At 30.1% G+C, this 20,742-nt stretch overlaps 3 protein-coding genes and 1 non-coding gene across 6 annotated transcripts; 2 read left to right on the top strand and 2 right to left on the bottom strand.

Moving 5' to 3' along the window:
• Positions 1 to 3,492: 3,492 nt before the first annotated feature.
• LOC111892619 (60S ribosomal protein L31) lies at positions 3,493 to 4,552 on the bottom strand. Of its 3 annotated transcripts, none has more exons than XM_023888672.2 (3): positions 4,419 to 4,552; positions 4,165 to 4,276; positions 3,493 to 4,027 (listed from the first exon to the last, which is right to left on the bottom strand). In XM_023888672.2, exons 2-3 carry the CDS (start codon positions 4,245 to 4,247, stop codon positions 3,748 to 3,750), a joined length of 363 nt encoding a protein of 120 aa, XP_023744440.1. In that variant the 5' UTR covers positions 4,248 to 4,276; positions 4,419 to 4,552; the 3' UTR covers positions 3,493 to 3,747. The 3 variants fall into 3 exon arrangements, with proteins under 3 accessions (XP_023744440.1, XP_042751355.1, XP_023744441.1); XM_042895421.2 differs by having other exon boundaries at positions 4,378 to 4,497; XM_023888673.3 differs by having other exon boundaries at positions 4,340 to 4,490.
• A 9,005-nt stretch (positions 4,553 to 13,557) lies between these two features.
• LOC111892606 (uncharacterized) lies at positions 13,558 to 15,812 on the top strand. The gene is made up of 7 exons (XM_023888660.3): positions 13,558 to 14,010; positions 14,313 to 14,398; positions 14,592 to 14,670; positions 14,811 to 14,870; positions 14,995 to 15,116; positions 15,248 to 15,319; positions 15,458 to 15,812. Exons 1-7 carry the CDS (start codon positions 13,612 to 13,614, stop codon positions 15,558 to 15,560), a joined length of 921 nt encoding a protein of 306 aa, XP_023744428.1. The 5' UTR covers positions 13,558 to 13,611; the 3' UTR covers positions 15,561 to 15,812.
• A 286-nt stretch (positions 15,813 to 16,098) lies between these two features.
• Positions 16,099 to 19,166, bottom strand: LOC111892549 (histone acetyltransferase type B catalytic subunit). The gene is made up of 10 exons (XM_023888601.2): positions 19,013 to 19,166; positions 18,888 to 18,929; positions 18,315 to 18,424; positions 18,100 to 18,168; positions 17,734 to 17,772; positions 17,568 to 17,644; positions 17,376 to 17,475; positions 17,228 to 17,303; positions 16,994 to 17,142; positions 16,099 to 16,925 (listed from the first exon to the last, which is right to left on the bottom strand). The coding sequence occupies exons 1-10, from the start codon at positions 19,086 to 19,088 to the stop codon at positions 16,275 to 16,277; spliced, it is 1,389 nt and encodes a 462-aa protein (XP_023744369.1). The 5' UTR covers positions 19,089 to 19,166; the 3' UTR covers positions 16,099 to 16,274.
• A 92-nt stretch (positions 19,167 to 19,258) lies between these two features.
• Positions 19,259 to 19,330, top strand: TRNAP-UGG (transfer RNA proline (anticodon UGG)). The gene has a single exon. It is a non-coding gene; the product is annotated as a tRNA-Pro (tRNA).
• Positions 19,331 to 20,742: the final 1,412 nt, after the last annotated feature.

Below are 20,742 nucleotides of genomic sequence, written 5' to 3'. Positions count from 1 at the left end.
TATTCGGTCCAAAAGGACCGAACCGAATATGAAAAGTCACATTCTTTTTCCACTTGCACGATTGCTTATTTGGTCTTGTGTTCTATCGATCGTTACCCAAAATACCCAAGTAAGGTTTAATGTTTAACTTATATACTTATAGATAGATTTTTGGGTGTTTTAGATGTTTAATGTTTAGTGTTTAATATGTTGCTTAATAACTATATCTTAAGAATGTAGTGGTTGGATTTTACATTTTATATATCAAGAATAGTTAATCCGTGTTATTTTTTTGTTTATCATAAGCTACAAAAGTCATACAAAATACAATATTTATTATCACATTGTAAATGTTATTTGGGTTATTCGGGTTATTCGACTCCTTAATCATCTTGTACATGTTATTTGGGTTATTCGGGCCGGAACCGAACCGAATCAAATAATACTCGAACCGAACCGAACCCGTATTGCTTATTTGGTTCGGTTTTCGGTTCATATAATTACCCTTATTCGGTTTTCGGTTCATATAATTACCCTTATTCGGTTTTCGGTTTATTCGGGTTCGGGTCGGTTCGGGTCGATTCCGACGCGAATAACATCCCTACTACATATCTACATCATCCATTTTCAATGGTAACTGAGGTGTTGTTTGTTTTTTTTTAAAAACCACTTATGACCACTTATTGATACGCCGGGCAGCACATGCGCAACACTTGACCATTCGCAGTTGTTTGTTTTTCAGAAGACTTCTAACTTAAAAACTGTTGTGTGTGTTGTGTGGCGCAACAATAAACCATGTACTTCAAATCTCTTCACACCTTACTTTAACTTATTGCAGCACTCTGTAGACGTTAAAAAATAAACAAACTTTTTATTATATGTTGTAGCCGTTTGATCCACCTCTTCTGCTACAGAGGGTTGCAGAGGTGGTTCTCAGATTTCTGGCATTTTCGCTTCGAAAAAACAAACGCCTTAGATTTAATATATAAAAATAAGCACTACATAATCTAATTCATATAAAAAATAGATTCTTTTAATAATCTTCAAGTTTTTTTATAATAATAACTTTAATTACAATCAATAAATGAAATCAAACAATAAGCAAATAGTCCACATCTAAAAAAACAATTAGGAGCACAATTCAACTTACAATCAATAACAACAATAATAATAATAACAAATAAGCAACAAATAAGACTTTCAAGCTTACCTCTACAAATTTGTTGTCTTGTTGAAACATGAACGTTGATGGTTGTGTGTGATGTGTGAGGCTGAACCCTTGTTTTTGTCGGTTGCGTATGATGTGATCGTCAAATTTTTGAAGATTACGAACGAGAAAACCTTCAAGCTTAACTCTAACAATCCAAATCAACATTTAAGAATTTCGAGACATTTCATCATTGTTTTAAGAACCGAGAATGAGAGGGATACAAATAGTTTTATTTATTTTCCACTCAATTGTGTGTAGTTGTGTGTTTGTCTCTAATTCAAGCGGACACAAGACACAAGCGATCATATTACCCTAATTGGCTAAATGTTTTATACCCTTAATTATATCGCTTATAAAAAATTTCGACCCCAAAATTTTAGAGGTCTTGTTCACCTACACTACTGTAGTGAACATCCATGTGGTTCGCCATGGCTAAAAATTAGCGCGCCAAACAAAACCCCAACCTAATTGGACATGTTAATATTAGAAAGTAACACATCTGACCTAAAGTGATTACTTAATCCCCACGAAATGGTTACATGACCTGTTTAACTAAACATTTTTCCATCAGAAACAAAATGTGATCAACATTATCATTGTTAAAAGGTATCCGTTTCTTGATTTAAATCCGTCATCTAGATTATTTAATATGATTAAATAAAAAATAATTTTGTTTGATATAATCTAAAAAATGCAAATATCAAGTATATTAGACGAAAAACTATGACGGAGTCAATAAAGATTCATTGGGTGCTTTAATGGATTCGGTGGAAATTTATGATATCGTTAACAACCTTATGAATATGTTTTGTTACTTATATATATAGGAATGCTTGAGATTGCTTATTTAAAACAACTTATGTTTTCTTTGTGTGAATTTTTATTAAATTTATGAACATTGAGTTAAAGAAAATAAATGTTTGAATAATGTGTGTAATAACAAAATACAATAAGTTGATAATATAAATTAATAAAAATATTATCCAAAGATTTATATTTGCTTATTAAACATACCAAATTATAACAAGTTGATAAGTTAAAATGAAACAATTTATCCAACAATTTAATAAGCAAAAAATTGATGTGTATAATAGATACACTCAATAACAACATTACCACAATCCCATATAAATGGGGCTGTTTTTGTAGATAACATCCGATAAAAAATATAAATAAATAAATATAAATATATAAATTTACTTTTTTGTATGCATAAAGATCCATGCATAAAATCTCTATATACAAGCAATTAACAAGAGATGAATAATAAAGTGATGTGCATCTCAATAAAAAAATTTGATAAACTCAATAAATCACTTGAGGGACAAAGGTCAACAAGTAAAACATGGATAAATACACAATTAGTGTAAGAAGATACAAGAAGTGGGCCAAAATCATATATTAACTACATGTGTTGAAAGTAGATAGAAAACCAGAGTAAGTAGGTGAAAATGGCCACAAAAAAAAATAATAAATAAAAAATAAAATAAAAAAATAAAACTATGCACACCAATTTTACCGTTACTCTTTTATAAGTATCCACACTATCTTATCAGATATCATCGTAAAGACTAAATTCTTAAAGTTTAGCCTCAAGCTATCTTCTCACTTCCTTTCCGGCAGACCTCTCCTCTAGCCCATCGACTATAATCGACATTAGTCTCCTAATTCCTTCCCTTAATTTCTCGATGATCGATGTCACACCCAAAGAATTACTAATTGTTGTGTTGTATCATACCCAAAGTCTTACCACATGCCCACCTCAACATTCTTATTGTTATGACCTCCGATTCATATTCTTTCTTACTCGGCCAACATTCACATCCGTACAACAAAGTTGACATTGTTACCACTCTATAAAAGGTTCCCTTTAGCTCCGGTGGCACCTTCTTCTTGTCACATAAAACTCTTCTTGTTGCCCTTTACTTTAATCATCATGCCTTTGTGTCCGGTGTGTGTAGCGTCATTTCCAACACCTCTTTTCTTATGGATGATATATCCCATGTACTTGAAACTCTCATTTTAGTCTTTTGGGAAACATACTCATCGATGTCTTTTACTATTTTGCTCATTGCTAAAATTACACCATAGATATTATGCGTTATCATTGCTAAACACCCTTATAGTACGTGATTATGGCAATTCAATCCCAATCCATTAATGTTGTACGCAAAGAATAAAACTAATGGACTAATGGTGTTTAAAAAAAAACAGATCGTATCTAATTCGCATCCAGTTGACTAAAATCATGGACTTTAGTCCGAGTCACAATGTTATACACACCAAATGCACTACAACATGTCTTCAGGATGATTTAGGCTATCTTCAGATATTGAGTTGAATGTATCAACAAACAAGGAAATTCAAAACCATATACATCATAATTCAAAACCCTTGAACTTCACTATATCCCCCTTAGAAAAAAACAGCAAACACCCAGTATATAACATCCATCAGTCATCACAAGTAAAACAACAAATGTTGTATAATCCGAATGAAATACCAATTCTAAAAAAAAGCAACTCCTGATTTTAAACTCAAAAAGAAGATCCCATTAATCAATCTTCATCGTCAATGATCTTTGTTCCAAGACCCTTGAGCCCTTCAGCTGGGATCTCTGCAACAGTGACCAGAGAGTAAAGTTCTTCCTTTGCATCTTCATCATCATTCCTTTTGCGTGCAATACGCACTCTAACTCTTCTAGGAACGCTTCTGATTCCATTACTCCACACGTACTTGTTTAGCTTCACATCTATTCTCACATCTGTTGTCCCCATCGATTTCTGTGTAAATTTCCTGATTTCTTTAATGGCGTTGGGAGCCTTCTTCTTGAATGTGCTGTCAGTATTTGATCATGTAAACATCAACGGTTGCATTTGTGTATGATTGTTCGTCTTTTACTTTAATCAATCACATTTTAAATCGATGGAATCAAGCATCTGAATATGGAAAACAGATGAATCGAAAGCACGTACCATCCATGGAGGCGTTTGTGGAGGTTGATAGTGTACTCCCTGGTTACCACCTCTTCCTTCCTACCTTTAGTCTTCTCCACCATTGTTAACCTCTCTCAAACCTTACCTTCACCTGCACATAACATTTTTCAGTGCGATTTCCATAAAAATACATCGTAAAACTACAATTACATACGAAAAGATAATCTACGCTGGTAGCATTGAGAACTATACACGTATAGCTGTGACTGCGTGTGTAAGAGATGGAAACGCACCTAGGGTTTGAGATTTGGAACCAAACTGGTTGTAAGCGAGAGAAATTGAGAAGATTATAAAACCCAACCTTGTATAGTTAGGATTCGAATACCCGGATTTTCTCTTCGATGGGCTTCAACCTAATTTGTTCGGCCTAACAGGCAAAAATTACTGCATGGTAAAAAACAATGGCTTCGTCGATTCACATTTAAACTATTTTTTTAAAGAATAAATTACACGAATCCTCAGGGTAATTTGCAAGTTTTTTCCTAATTTATCTTTGGGAAAACTGCAATAAAGTTCCTATATAGTGGTCTTATAATCGATTTAGTCTCTATATATATTTTTTATTCAATTAAGTCCCAAATACCGATAATCGTATTCAATTTAACCCCTTGAGCCGGTCAACAGGTCATCCAACTTTCAAAAATACATTTTTGGCCCAAGTTTCAAAATTTATTACAAATTTGGTCCAAAATTTACACTTTTGGCCAATATTTTAAATTTTATTACAAATTTGGTCCAAAATTTACTTTTTTTGCCCAAATTTTACAATTTTATTATGAATTCATCCTAACTTTAATTTTTATTAAAACTTTTTTCTCAAAAAATTGTTTCAAATATGTTTTTTCTTTATAAAATCATATTTATACAAAAAAACAAATTTTCACATAAAAATCTTATAATTTCTATATAAAAAGTTTTTTTAAAAACTTTTTGTATATGAAATATCTTGTTATAAAAATATATATTTATTAAGTATATAAATATAAACTAATCCGTTTTTATAAAAAAAATGTATACAAAGACGTATTTTACAAAAAATATATATATATACAAACGCCTATCACCTATATATATATATATATATATATATATATATATATATATATATATATATATATATATATATATATATATATATATATATACACACACACACACAAAAATAAGTATGTATCTATATTTTTTTTATAAAATCGTGTTCGTTTATATTTTTTTTATAAAAACGTGTTTAAATATTTTTTTATAAAATAAATATTTGTATAGATTTTATAAAATCGTGTTTGTATACATCTTATAAAAAGGTGTCTGAATAATTTTTTATATAAGACGTGTTTGTATATATTTTATAAAATCGTGTTTGTATACATTTTATAAAATGTATACAAACATGTATTATATAAAATATTATTCAAACATGTTTTGATAAACAAAATATAAACAAACACGATTTTATAAAAAAATATATAGATAAAATAGGTGTTTGTATTCATTTTTTTTTTGTAAAATACGTTTTTGTATACATTTTTTTTATAAAAACCGATTTGTATATATTTATATACTTAATAAATATTTATTTTTATAACTAGATATTCCATATACAAAAAAAAAATTAAAAAAGATTTTATATAGAAAATATAAGATTTTTAAGTGAAAATACGTTTTTTTTGTATAAATATGATTTTTATAAAGAAAAAACATATTCGAAACAATTCTTTGAGAAAAAAAGTTGTAAAAAAAACTAAAGTTAGGATGAATTCATAATAAAATTCTAAAATTTAGTAAAAAAGGGTAAAGTTTGGACCAAATTTGTAACAAAATTTAAAATCTGGGCCAAAAGTGTAAAATTTGGACCAAATTTGTAATAAATTTTGAAATTTGGGCCAAAAATGTAATTTTTGAAAGTTAGATGACTTGTTGACCAGGTCAAAGGGTTAAATTGAATACAATTACCGGTATTTGGGACTTAATTGAATAAAAAAAAATATATAGGAACTAAATCAATTATGAGGCCAATATGTAGGGACTTTATTGTAGTTTTCCCTTTATTTTTTTTTTAACTCGGGTGCTTATTATTTGTTTTTGTTACGTGTTTGGTCCATATTGTTTGTTTTTGTTACGCACTTGATCGTTGTTTTACCTAAAAATATTAATCATTTCGTCCCAAAGTTATAGTCAATATTTCCTTTTTGGTTTGTCCCAAAATAATAGTCAACTTCTAAAAATAAATAACATTTTTACCAAAATACACTCCCATTATTATTTAACCAACTAAGCATCTAATGGAACATTAAATGCAAAGTAAGGACAAAACTGTCATTTTATTATATAAAGTTATTGGTAATTAATGTTTTTCTTAATTTGTATGTTTTTTGTCTGTGGACAATAATATTGGGACGAAGGTAGGGGTGTTGAACGGGTAATTTTTTCGGGTTTCGGGTAATTCGGGTCGGGTAATTCGGGTTTTTCATGTTAGAAAAATTACCCGTTACCCTACCCAAACTAAATTCGGGTATCGGGTCGGGTTTGGGTAATTCGGGTATTACCTGAAATATATGATTTTTTTTTAATTTCACCTAAAAATAAATTTAATGAAATAAATAAGTCGTGCTTTATTAGTCTTGTTTATATAAACAAACGAGACATAAACGAAGTTACTCAAGCTTTGAACATTGAGATTTTCTACTCAATAATACATGAGATATCAAGTAATTTGTTAACGACTTAATCTAATCTAATAAGATGTTAAAAAAACAAATACCTAAAGATCTTAATTTAAAAGTTTAAAATGTTTAAGATAAATGTAGTCATAAGTTTTGCCATGTTCTAAAGTTTCGTCAAGATAATGAGTTTGTTAGTTGTAATAAAAACTATAATCAAGAAAACAGTTAAATTTTAAAGAACGTGATGATATATAAAAATTACTTTTAATATTGTTAGTGTCGTATTGTCATAATAAATATATTTATGTTTTACAATAATGATAGTTAGTTTAAGCGTGATCAAATACCTGTTATATAGTACAAGCTCTAAAAAAAAATTAAACTAAATAATTTGGGTAATTCAGGTATACCCGAAACCCAAAAAGTATACCCTTTACCCGACCCGAAAAAATTTCGGGTAACCCGATTACCCGGAAAATTTTACCCGATACCCGATTTACCCAACCCGTATTACCCGATAACCGAAAAAGACGGGCGGGTAATTCGGGTATCGGGTATTTTCGACAGGGCTAGACGAAGGGAGTATTATTTAAATAAGAAAAAATGGTAGGGTAAGTAAGGTAACGTGAAGGGTGGGGTTGGTGTGTGTTTATTTAAATAAATTAAAAAATCAATGGCAAAATAATATTTTTGGGTAAGATATTGACCAAACGCGTAACAAAAACAAACAGTATGAACCTTCTTCATTAAAAAAATAAGTTAGGGACCAAACTATAACACCATTCGTGTAATTTACTCTTTTCTAAATGATGATCATTTTCTTCCAAAACTCTCCAAGGTTAAAAATGACGGTTTGTTTTTTCTTTTTCCAAAATCTCTCTAGCTTAAAAATGGAACTATTGGTTAGAAATATGTTTTAATAAAAATATGAAACCAACTTTTTTTATTGTTTTTTTTTTTTTGTTATTGAACCGGTTTTTAACAGAATTTTTTTTACCACATATTTACTTCAAAAAATTCAACCAAATCCAGTTAGGTTTTAACCGAACCGGTGAAAAAAAAAAACATTTTTCTAATCAAAACCGGTTTTAATCAGCATTTGCCCACTTCAATCCTCAGTAAAAAATCTTTTATAACGACGAGTTTTAAAACTATTCACGAATTTCACTCATATCTAAGACGACACTCGAATCCTTAATAACATGGATTTCCTCACTTAATTGAAATAACTCATTAAGCTTAGAGCATCTCCTATTATACATGTTAGATATTAATAAAGGTTATATATATAAATTAGTCATAAAAATGTGTTTTGTTACCAATTGTTCACTGGAGATCAAATTGTGCTAACTTTTTTTAAGGAAACATTTTTCATTTAAATTAGGATGTTTTTCTTAAAAAGTTTCATATTTTGAGTTGATTGTTCAATATATTTTAATTGTCATCATATAATGAGTGAAATGGATTATAATAGATGTCATTTTTCTTATTCCATGTACATGTGAAACTCTCATGCCTCCTCAACTCACTTTTAGCTACTACAAATCAATAGACTTTTCACATAATGATTCTTAATTTGTTAAATTAATGTGACATATGTACAAAAAAATACTGTTAGTTTAAGAAAATATTATATTTTACTTATCTTGGAATGAGAGACTTTTATTTTGAGTTGAAATTCCAATATCGATTGAAACATATGTGGTGTAAGAATGCATAATGGGAACAAAATCATTATTCCTTGAATCATATCTCGTAATGAACATTTTTTGTAACAAATAACAACCAATTTCAGAAAATAAGGTTACTAACTTCCTAATAATTTTGTTTATAGTTTATGTTTTTTTTCAATTACTTTCTATTTTAAGTTTTATATTATACTTGAACTGACATAAATAAATCACCACCTCGAATCATAGTAAACTCTTCATCAAGATTATGCTTTCGTACTTCCTTAAATTCAACACTCATTGGGGATTTCGATTTATTGTGAAGAAATCCTATCAAATCTTCGAGGACATAAAACCTTGATTTGACAAACAGAAACTAAAAACAATGTAATCGACAAAATATAATTTTGGTTTTAAAGCTTGCATTCGATTGTTGTATGGAAAGTACAAAAAAATGATCTAGTTCTAAATCTACTAAATTTAACTCTCAACTCACAACTCTCCTCGAACTAAATCTTTAAATACAACCTACAAATGAATTAAACAAGACTATACATGTAGATGTGCATATAAGTCAAATGAAATATCATTGACATGATAAAAAGGAACATTCTAAGCCTTTTTGTCATCTCCCATGAAAAGCTTTTCACCCCAACATTTTCTCCTTCAGATCTTAGTTGTAAAGCTTGCATTCGATTATTGTAGGGAAAGTAGGGGTGTCTATGGGTGGTTTGATTTGGTTCGGTCTTTAACTTAAAATCGAACCATAGTCATTATAAGTGGTTAATGCATTTTGGAGCCATTGGTATTAGTTGATATTGGTTTTGGTTAACGTTTTTTTTTTTTGTTAATGGTTAATATTGGTTAATCATAATTATCAAAAATGAGATAAAAATAAAAATACTTTGTTATAAAAACCGAGAAACATAAAGTACATTATTATAAAAAAGTGAACAATTCAATGTTTATAACCTTATTGATATGATAGAAGATTAGGTATCTCATTTAATTTTCATCTTCATCTTCATCTCCCTATTATAATAAAAGAATATGTTAATTATCCTTTTGTCATGTGTTACCTTATTAGGCCTCATAATTAATGTCATGTCAATTGTCAACCTATTGATTCTTCATTTAAATTTTAAAGTTTAAATTTCCCACTTTAATTATATTAAATTAATAACATTAGAATAAAAATTAAAATAAAATTAATACAAATTATAAAGTCACATATTTATTTAAATCAACGATTATAATTTTATATAACTAAAAAAATATCTCTTAATTAATAATTAATTTAAAATAATTGATTAATAATTTTGAATTTTTACTATGAAAATTTAATTAATTTTATAATCGTGGTTATCACGGGTTATAAACTAGTATTCTAATAAAAGAATATGTTTATTTTCCTTTTTTCATTTGTCCTATTAGGCCTCCTAATTAATATTATGTCACTTGTTAACCTACTGATTGTCCATTTCAAAATTAAAATTTTAAATTTCTCACTCTAATTATATTAAATTAAAATTAAATTAATACATATTATAAGGTGGCGTAATTTCACGTATTTATTTAAATAAATTATTATAATTTTATATAACTAAAAAAATATATCTTAGTTAATAATTTATTTAAAATAATTTATTAATAATTTTGAATTTTTACTATGAAAGTTTAATTTTGTAACCGGCATTCCCACGGGTTATAAACTAGTTTCAAATAATTATCTTTTAAATTTTCAATTCCAAATGTAACTACATACCACATTTAGTATTATATTATATTAAAACATTTATTAATATTATTTGTTCGGTTCGGTTTTTAGTGATTTGATTTTTGATGAAAACCATAACCGAACCATATGTATTTGGTTAATCAAAAATAGAAACTGCACCACCTTTTTTAGTAATGGTTCAGTTATTTCGGTTACTTTGTTTTGGTTAGGTTTTGCGGTTAATATGTTCACCCCTAAAGGAAAATATAAAAAATGATCTAGATCTAAATCCACTAGATTTAACCCTCAATTTACAACTCTCCTTGAACTAAATCTTTAAATACAACCTACAATGAACAAAACAAGACTATATATGTAGATGTGCATATAAGTCAAATTAAATATCATTCATATGATAAAAATTAACGAACATTACAATCCTCTTTTGTCATCTCCCGTGAAAAACTTTTCACACCAACATTCTCTCATTCAAATCCTGTGATATATAACATGTATCTTCCATAATCAAGGCTCTAAGTTTCGAACAAACAACTAGCTAATATAAAGTCCGGATAAGAAAAAGGATATTAAAATGATCAAAAAAACCTATAGTCTTCAAATCACTGCTTTGTCACTACGTCGTGGTGCACTCTTCACCACATCGTGGTGAGGTTGGAAACAACCATTCCATTTCTTTTGTAATGTTATTCAACACCAAACTTACATCTATCAATTCCATTTCGTTCACAATCATAATACAAATCACTGCTTTGTCACTACGTCGTGGTGCACTTTTCACCACATCGTGGTGAGGTTGGAAACAACCATTCCATTTCTTTTGTAATGTTATTCAACACCAAACTTACATCTATCAATTCCATTTCGTTCATAATCATAATAACATATTCTTACAACTTCAAAACATAAGATGAACGCATATAGTACATACAATATCATTCTACAAATTCAAATATCACCAAATGGACCAAAATGCCCTTGGCATCAAAATAACATTCTACATCATAATTTTCAAAAATTTCAGTTTTTACACCTCTTGTGTGAAATTTCACTCCCCAACCATTAGACATATATACGAAGGCTCAAACACACAAGTAACCATTCTCTTTGAATGGTTCATTACTTTCCTACCCTAGTTAGACCGTCTCCAACTCATAACATTATCGTTACACTAAAACCAGTATTTATAGTGTAAAATATAGTATTAACACTAAACATCCCCAAATCATTACATAGACCTGGAAAACGTGTCGTGTCGTATTTAGTTCGTGTCGTGTCAAAACAATAAATGAGTTGAGAGAGCTTGACCCTAACCCGCCCTTTTAATTAACTTGTGTCAACCTGTTTATTTTCGTGTCGAGATCGTGTATGGTTTCGGATCAGGGGTATACCTTAAAATCTGTTGTGGCATGTGAGGTTGAAACATTAAACACGTTGAAAGAGTATTATTTGGATAGGTGAAAATGAAATGTAGTAGTTGGGAGGTGGAATGGCTAAATTTATAATAAGTTTAGAGAGCAAAACGGAATGAACATGAGTTAGAATGAGAAGGAGGGAATGATTGAGGGGATTGTGTAATTTTGGCGATAACAAAAACAACTGAAAATGAAAGTCTTGACTGAGACGGCTAAGTGTATTCTGCGTTACAAAATGAGTCAATCCAAAAGTTTTCATTTACATATTGGTTTGGTTTTTTGTCTTTCTAGTTTATTTAAAATATTCATAAAGCTTACATATAAACAGTTCATTTTCAAGTCATATTCAAGTTGGAATTTTCAACCCTAACTTTACCCGTTTTGTTGTCGTGTCGTGTTGTGTCAACCAGTTTAATTAAACAGATTGAAATATCTTATCCAAACTCGTTTATTTTGTGTTAGGTTTCGTATTATGTCAGTTTTTACGACCTCTACCATTACAAAATTCTTAACAATAAAAAGAATATTTCAGGTATATTCATATCTATATAGTTTATATAATTTTACAAAACAACTCTTATATTTATTAAGATTTTACAAATTAGATCCATAGTTTTTTATCAGCATAATATAAATTATATTATTAAAAATCTATAATCATAATTACTTATTCATGATTCATATATAAATATTTTTTCGTTTTATTAAAACAACCCGTTTTTATACATATAAATAATATTTTATACATATAAAGAACTAGTTGTGAGACCCGTGTATTACATTGGTTTATTAAAAATAAAAATGTAATATCAATATTTAAATATTAAATATTTTATAAATTAATAATTTTACATATCATAATGTAATCTTTTAAAACATTTATAAAAAAAATCAAATCTTCTTTAGAGCATTTATGAAACTTTATTATCAAATTAATAGAATGATTCTCTTTCCTTATATGAAATTTTATTTTAAAAAATAGAAATTCTAGAAAAATGACAAGGGGAAAATAATAATTGTAAAATTATCACAAAATTACATGTGGCAAAACTCTTGAGAATTTGACAAGTGGCAAAAAAACCTTCATTTGTTAGAGAGGATGTAGTGATACTTTTATATAAATCTTGTATTGCCTTTGAACTTATTAAATATAATAACATAAGTAAAAATATTAAACATAAATTATAATTATATTATATAAAAAATAAACTAAAAGTATGTAAGTTCAAACTTTTTGAAATAATATGTACTATCAAAATTTTAACACTAAATATAACGCTGATAAATATGTTTCATGTTATCACCAATACTATGTTATAGTTTAAGTTTATTATTGGATTGAAATATTATAAAATAGATTTTAGTATAAAGGGCCATTTTGTATAAATTTGGACGTGATAGTGGGTAGCGTTTGATTTTGAAGTGATTTGTTGAAAACTACTATATGTAGCTTTTGATTTTAGAGCGTTTTGTTTAGGCTAAAAGCTAAACGGTCCTGTCGCCGAATAAAACTTTTTTTTACTAACGTTTTCTTAAAAGTTAAAAGTCAAAAGCTCTCAAATGCTGTATGCCAAACACGCCATTTATGTTGGGTCGGAGAACGCTCTAACCTCGTACCAAATGCCCCCAAAATATTTTTGTCAAAAACTGATTATAAAACGAACTAAGTTCGACTGTTCGAGGAAAAATCAATTTCTATATACAATTAAAAGAAACCCAAAACAATAAATAAATAAATAAATAAATAAAATTCTGATTTTATATCCATGTGAAATTGTGAATTCGTACATGGTCTTTGACCTGATTTATCTGACCCAACCCAAAGGACATGCGAGCCCAATAAGCCCATGAACAGTGGCTCTACGGCTCTTCCAAATGTTCTTCGGGAATTTGATTGCTGTTTGAAGTCTGAACACCGATAAACCCTAAACCCCAAATCACTCACGATGAATGTACTACAGTTAAGCACAATACAACTCCCCCTTATCTTCAGTTCGACGTTTACCCAATTGAACCATATTAATTCATCTCCAAACCTTTTTACTTCCATTAAATTACGCTCTAGTCGCAAACCATGTAAATATTTGGTTAAAGCTGGTGAGAACCGACCACCAAAGTCCACGGATTTGCTGACACAAATTAGAGAACTCGAAGCAGAAGGTGAAGATGAAGACCATGATGATAATGATTTGATTGATATTGATTGGGATAAAGTAGAGGATGAATTTTCTCCAAAGGGCCCGTTTAAAGGAGAAGGAGAAGAAGGAATGGATTATGATAAGGATCCTGAATTTGCTGAAATTTTGGGAGATTCTCTTGACGATCCAGCTAAAGCAAGGTCTAAAGTAAGCAAAATTACAGCTTTAAATTGCTGGGAGGCTTGAATTCTCTAAGAAGATATTATCATTTTCTGAGACTATTAAGATTATGTTCACGGGAAGCTCAATTTCGTTAAAATTTACTGCTTGCTACCTTGTTACAATGTTACTTTTGAAAAGATAAGCTTGACCAAAAATTTAACTCGTTACATTACATCCTGTAGCACAAATTAAAGTTTCTGTTTTTAGTTTGCAATTTCAGAACATTGAATTAAGAATGCAGTAGTTTTCAAATGAGGATGTATACCAACTGTTTGTTGAAATGTCAGATAGAAGAGAGGATGAAGAAGAAAAGAGACAAGATACTGCAGCGCAAAACCGGTTCAGCCACACCCATGAGAGTGACTTTTAACAAGTAAGCATCATAGAATGTCTGAATGTTTTTCTTTTTGACTTAATGAGGACATGACTTAATTCCATCCTGATATGAAGATGGGACCCACAAAATGGAGAATAAAGAATGCTCCATGAACGTCTTCATGGTATCATTAAAATACTTTTAAGCATAGTTTTATGTTAATTTAATATTTTGAAGCAAACTATTTCAGATTTGACTTCAACAACTCGTATATATGGATTGAGTTCTACCATGCTCCATTGGAGAAAGACATTAGGATGATTTGCGATGTAAGTTACTTTCTTTCACACAAAACCATTCAAATAAAAAATAATATAAATATTTGTATTATTGTATATATATACAAGTAGGGCTGCAAAAAGAGATGTAGAAATCGAAATATTTGATGTGTTGTAAATTGTAATTGCAGACGATTCGTTCATGGCATATTGTTGGACGCCTTGGTGGATGCAATTCTATGAATATGCAAGTAATTACTAGAAACTTCACATATTTCCTTTTTTAATTGATAATTTATTTAAATAAATAAATAAACATCAAACTGAGTTAAAATCCTGTCATTGTCATGTATGTTTTTTTTTTTTTTTTTGCAGTTATCACAATCTATTACAGATAAAAGACCGAGTTATGATGATATTTTAGGAGCAAACATTGAACCCACGACATTTTATAACATTAGCGACCTTGAGATTCAAGACAATGTTGCACGTATATGGTAAAAGCCTATACAAAAACATAATCTTCACATTTTTTTACATTTTGTATATCTCTATGTTGGATTTCTTGAAACCTCTTAAATAAATAAAAAAATGCATGGGTTCTTGATGTCATGATGAAATGTTGCAGGGTGGATATTGGTACAAGTGAGCCTTTGTTGTTGGACATATTGATAAATGCAATGACACAGATAAGCTCTGAGTAAGTTTAAAGATTCTATCTTCAATACTGTTTTAATGAAAACATGGATCAAAGAAAATGATCCGAAATGTTTTAAGCTGGATTTTTGAGGTAATTGTTGATGTTTTTTTTTTTTGTTTGTGGTATTATTATTTACAGCCATGTTGGAATCAAGCAGATGGTTTTTGGTGGATCTGAATTTGAAAACTGGAGTCCAAGTTTGACAGCAGAGGATGAAGGTTATAGTGTACATAAGATCTAGTCAAACATTCATCTTCTCATGTGTAATATTCACCATTTTGTTGTCATAATAATATAATATAATATCTTTGAGGGTTATCTTGTTTACTTTGTTCGATAGAGAAAGGGAGAAATAGAATGATGTATCAAGAGGGTGTTCATGTCGGATTAGCTTATGATTTTATTTTCCTCTTTTTGTAAAAGCTTTTATAAGCTTATGCGGTATTATAGATTGCTATATAGAAAAAAAAATATTTGCATTAGTTTATTATGATATTGTAAAAGCATTTATTAAGCTTATTTTATTTTACTCTTTTTCTAAAAGCCTGCACAAAAAAATTATAGTACAATGTCTTTAATTGACAAAGATAAAAGGGTTAATTGTAAGTGTTGTCATCAAAGAAAAAGAGTTTCTAAATTAGAAAATAAATAATACACAATTTTTAAAAAAGGATTTCATACTCTGGGATTCTAAGAGAAACCTTTGTTTAAAGGTTTTATAAATCCTACCAACTTAATAGGAGAGGAATTCAGAAACCATAACCTAACCATGTTACAAAGATCAAAACATTCAACTAAATAAATGCCAAAATATAGGCAAAGCCATATTCTGAAAAGTTTATAAATCTACAAACTCAACAGAAATTACAAATACCTCAAAACGTCCAAACACCCCCAAAACAGATGAAGAAAATCGTCATTTTAATATGCTTCTTACTACAAATTTCTATAACATTCAAGAGCTCTTGACACATACTTTTTGAGCAACCAACTTAATAGCTTGAATCCTTTCATCAACCAGCTTCTGAAGCTGCTCTTCTTGTTTACTCAAATCCTGTTCCTCCATCTCCACCTCCTTCCCCTCATCACCACCACCTGTTGTCCTAAACATCACAAACGACACCTCCTCATCATACTCAGTCGGAACCTCAATCACCCGCTTCCCGACCCCACCCGTATCCTTCCCGATGACATCAGCCCTAATCCTGTCCAACACAACACTCCTAAAATTCTCCATATACTTCTCAACAGGGTCCAGTTTTACATAAAGCAAAATCTCCCAACACTGTAGAAACTGTTTCTTGTTGATTTTAAGAGTTTTTCTCGCTTCTTCAATCACAGATGACGGCGGGGTTAATTTGGTAATTTGGGTCCGCTTTGTGAGATTTTCTTGCTTGAGACGCAAGGCAGCTGAGTCTAGTGACGGCTGGATTGCTTGGAGTGCAAGCAAGCGTGGGACATCAACACATGATCTTACATGTTGTAATGAGTCAAGAGGCTCTTCGATTGAGAGGTCATACACGTTGTCTGAAACTGCCATGTGTGTGATTGCTTCAAACAAATGACCTCCGTACCCTTTGCGTTGATATGGAGGGAGCACCAATATCTGTAATCGATGAATCCAAGAGATATTCAGAAAGGGTATTTTTGTAATTACTATATCGAACAACATACCTGGCCAAGTCTTAACCTCTTGCTATTAGGGTAATGAAAAAAACGATAAAGAGCTGCAAAACCAAGAAGCTTCTGTGATTCATCATTTTTCTTTTCAACTAAAAGATAAACCTCCCAATCAGGATCAGTCACATCAATTGGATTGCTACCTGATAATACATAAAAAAGAAAATTAAAATAGAAAACTGGAGTTTAAATCTTTCAATAAAAAAAGAAAGAACAATTAAACATTACCATCAACAAGAAGAAGAACAAGTGGCACCAATCTACAATAAAGAAGGCCCATAGATGTGCCCTCAACATGAACAACCTGATAAAAAAATAAACAAATTAAATCAACAAGACTTCTAAAATGGAAAAAAGATAAAAGTGTAAAAATCACCTCAAGCTCAGAGCAATCTGCTTTCAAAGTCCCATTTGATTCGTTGTTATATGAAGATGGGACAATTTGCTGAATTGTTTTTCCCTCTGAAATCATAGATCTGTAAATGGAAAACCATCAAGAATCAAATCATCAATAGAGAAATACATGTAACATGATGCAATTTTTTGAGGAAAATGTTCTGGATCATACTTGATATAATTACTCTCTGTGGAAAATGTTTTGAGGAAGTCATCTTTTGTCTCAACAAGATTATCTGCAAAAATGTTCTGCAAGGAAATTTTTTTTGAAAAGATTAGCATTGTGCAATCATAAATAAAAAAGAACAAAGGGGAAAAAGTGATTACTCAATGATCACCTGAAGAGAAGAGTTAAGATCTGTGATTCCTTTCCCAGCCTTTATGAGCAATACAATATCAACCATTCAAAAGAGAAAAAGTCAGACTTACATGTTAATATGCAATTTAACATTTCAAAAAAGGTTAAATGCAAGAAATAGGAATGTACATCCATTCAGCTGTTTTTTATAGTATTGTACTTTTATTTGTACATTGAAACATATGCCCAATTAAAACAATAAAAGCTGCTTTATAAATGGATAATATTGCTATACTTAGAAAGATTTTTCAAAGTACAATGCTATGATAAACAAACATATGAAACTATGTTGTTATTCTTGCATCTAGCCCTTTTAAAAACTATATTATACAGCAGATAAACTTACATCAGAGGTGCTCTCGAAAGAAATATCTGCATATGCTTGAAATGATATGCTGCTAATCCAAATGGTGATCTGCATTGTTTAATGTTCTTTACAAAGATTACACGGTGACTGATAAACTTTTACAAACAAAAGTACAGTTTTTTTACAACAGATGGATTCACAGGTTCAACAGGTTTTTTTACAATACAAAGATTAAGGTTGATTAAAGATAACACCTTCAACCCTTGATAGCCGTATATGTTTCCATCTTCTTCAAAAAAGGGGCCTAGATCAACAGGTTCAACAGGGAAGCTTTCTGGTGAGCCCACTTCCTCTTGTCGAGAAACTGAAATTCATTTATTCAGAGACAAAATAACAAGATTTCATTAGGGCTACGAAGATATCATGCAGAGTTGAAAGGTATGAAAACATGTTTAAATCTTATACAGAAACAAGTATTGCATTAGCCCACACGTAGCTCTCAATTTACACATGATCTTACTCTTCCATCCATTACCAAATAAAAACATATAGTGATAAAACAAAACCATGAGATCAGAGGAACAATTTTACAGCTCAAAACAATATTAATTTGCTAAATGAAAATTAGAGGAACTGTCTGTGCGTACTAAAAGCTAACCAATTTTGAGTACATTTCGAAGAAACCCTAGACGACACGCTCTAAAAAAGCAACAAATATACGGAGGCAGAAAGATGTCGCTCAGCAAGCAGGCGAATCAGGAACTCGGTTCTAAAAAAATGAACATAATTAAGTAATTATAGTGCTGTTAAGGATTTTTGATGCATACCCATGTAGATTTTGATGCAATCGTTAGGTTCAACCCCTTCATCTACATGAAAACAAAGTGAACGAAATCAGTGAAAACAGAGATGAATCGAAGTAATCAGCATGACAGAGAACCTGAAAACTCACCGACTTTGGAGAATCCGACCTTTCTACGCTTTTTGGGATCGGACACGGGATCGGAGGAGTGGTGCTTCGTCCCCATTTTTCGCAAATTAGGGTTTTGACGAGAAGCGGGAAATGTTTACAAACGCGGGAAATAGAAGAAATGTCTGTAGGCGACTGTGCGTGTGCGACTTTATATAGGACCACGAGGGAAGTAATTGGATCTTTTTTTATTAAATATAAAAGTTAAATCAGGGAAACCGATATGTCGGGCGTTTGGTCTAGTGGTATGATTCTCGCTTTGGGTGCGAGAGGTCCCGAGTTCGATTCTCGGAACGCCCCTTTCCAGAGTTTACTATGTTTTCTATTTTTGAACTTATTTACATAAAGTAAGTAGAGGTAATTGATGGAAGAAAATAAAATAACCTCGTTTTATCTTATTAGTTTTTAATTTTTTTCCTTATTTATTTGCAAGCTTTTGTTCATTTCTACCATTTTGAAGGTTTACCATGTTTTCTATTTTTGAACTTATTTACATAAAGTAGGTAGAGGTAATTGATGGAAGAAAATAAAATAACCACGTTTTATCTTATTAGTTTTTAATTTTTTCCTTATTTATTTGCAAGCTTTTGTTCATTTCTACCATTTTGAAGGTTTAACAGGTCAAAGTCGGTCATCATCAACCTCTTATTTAACCAATGTTTTAAAAATCGGTTTGAACCGGATACTGAGGATGGGTGGTTAAACAACAAGTTGTTTTATGCCAATTTTCTAGATCAAATCGAATCAGACGGGTTTTCAAAACCGAGTTAAACCGGTTTTTAAAACAGTGAAGACAGTCTCAATATGGTGACGTTCTATTTTAGTTTATGTTAATAAAATGTCCCCTAATATGATGTAAACTACTATTAAACATTAAGCATTATTACATCACAAACTAACAAGAGAATAATACATATTACATAGATTAATCATAACAAACAAGCAAATAAATATATAAAGCACATTACATATACAAACTCATAAATAATACATAAACTTACTAGTTGATTAATAAAAAATGATTAAATTTAAAAATTCAGAAAATCAGTTGGATATTTAGTTTTTTCTTGAAGCACCCAATCCTTATATTTTTGTATGCTTTTTAGAACTTTTTTCATTTTAACCTCTTATTTGTTGGCATACTCTATGGCATCTCATACCCAAACCCTTGTAGTTTTTATGTCGCGTTCTTTGTCTTGAACCGACCTCATATTAGACCAAATATCAGCTTGTAAGTCATCCAACCGTTTCCTATCTTCTTCGATACCTTTAATCTCGCTCTTGATTTATTCTTCTTAATTTTATTAATAGTTGCAATCGCTTCTCTTGCGGCATCAACCATCATTTTTCTTGAGAGGTAGACATGATTGTGTGTGTATGATGGTTATAGAATAACGAGTATTATATGATTTTTAAATTTTAGACCCATACATATAAGTCTCTATATATAATTGACAATTTATATACTTTTTTATAGCTTTGACTACTGTCAAATAGCCTTTGAGTACTATATTATGTGTTGTCATATCGTACAGTGATTTGCCAAGACATTATTGTAATTTGACTACATTTTTATGGGGTTTAACTACTGTCTACTAGTCATTGACTACTCCTTCATGTGTAGTCTTATCGTACACTTGAATATTCGACACATGATTATTATTTGACTATTTTTTTATAAGTTTTTGACTACTGCCTACTAGATTTTAACT

This window comes from Lactuca sativa, chromosome 5 (assembly GCF_002870075.4).
Source record: "Lactuca sativa cultivar Salinas chromosome 5, Lsat_Salinas_v11, whole genome shotgun sequence".
NCBI lineage: Eukaryota > Viridiplantae > Streptophyta > Magnoliopsida > Asterales > Asteraceae > Lactuca > Lactuca sativa.
Note: the sequence above shows the minus strand (reverse complement) of the source record. Positions and strands in the feature narration are given on the sequence as shown.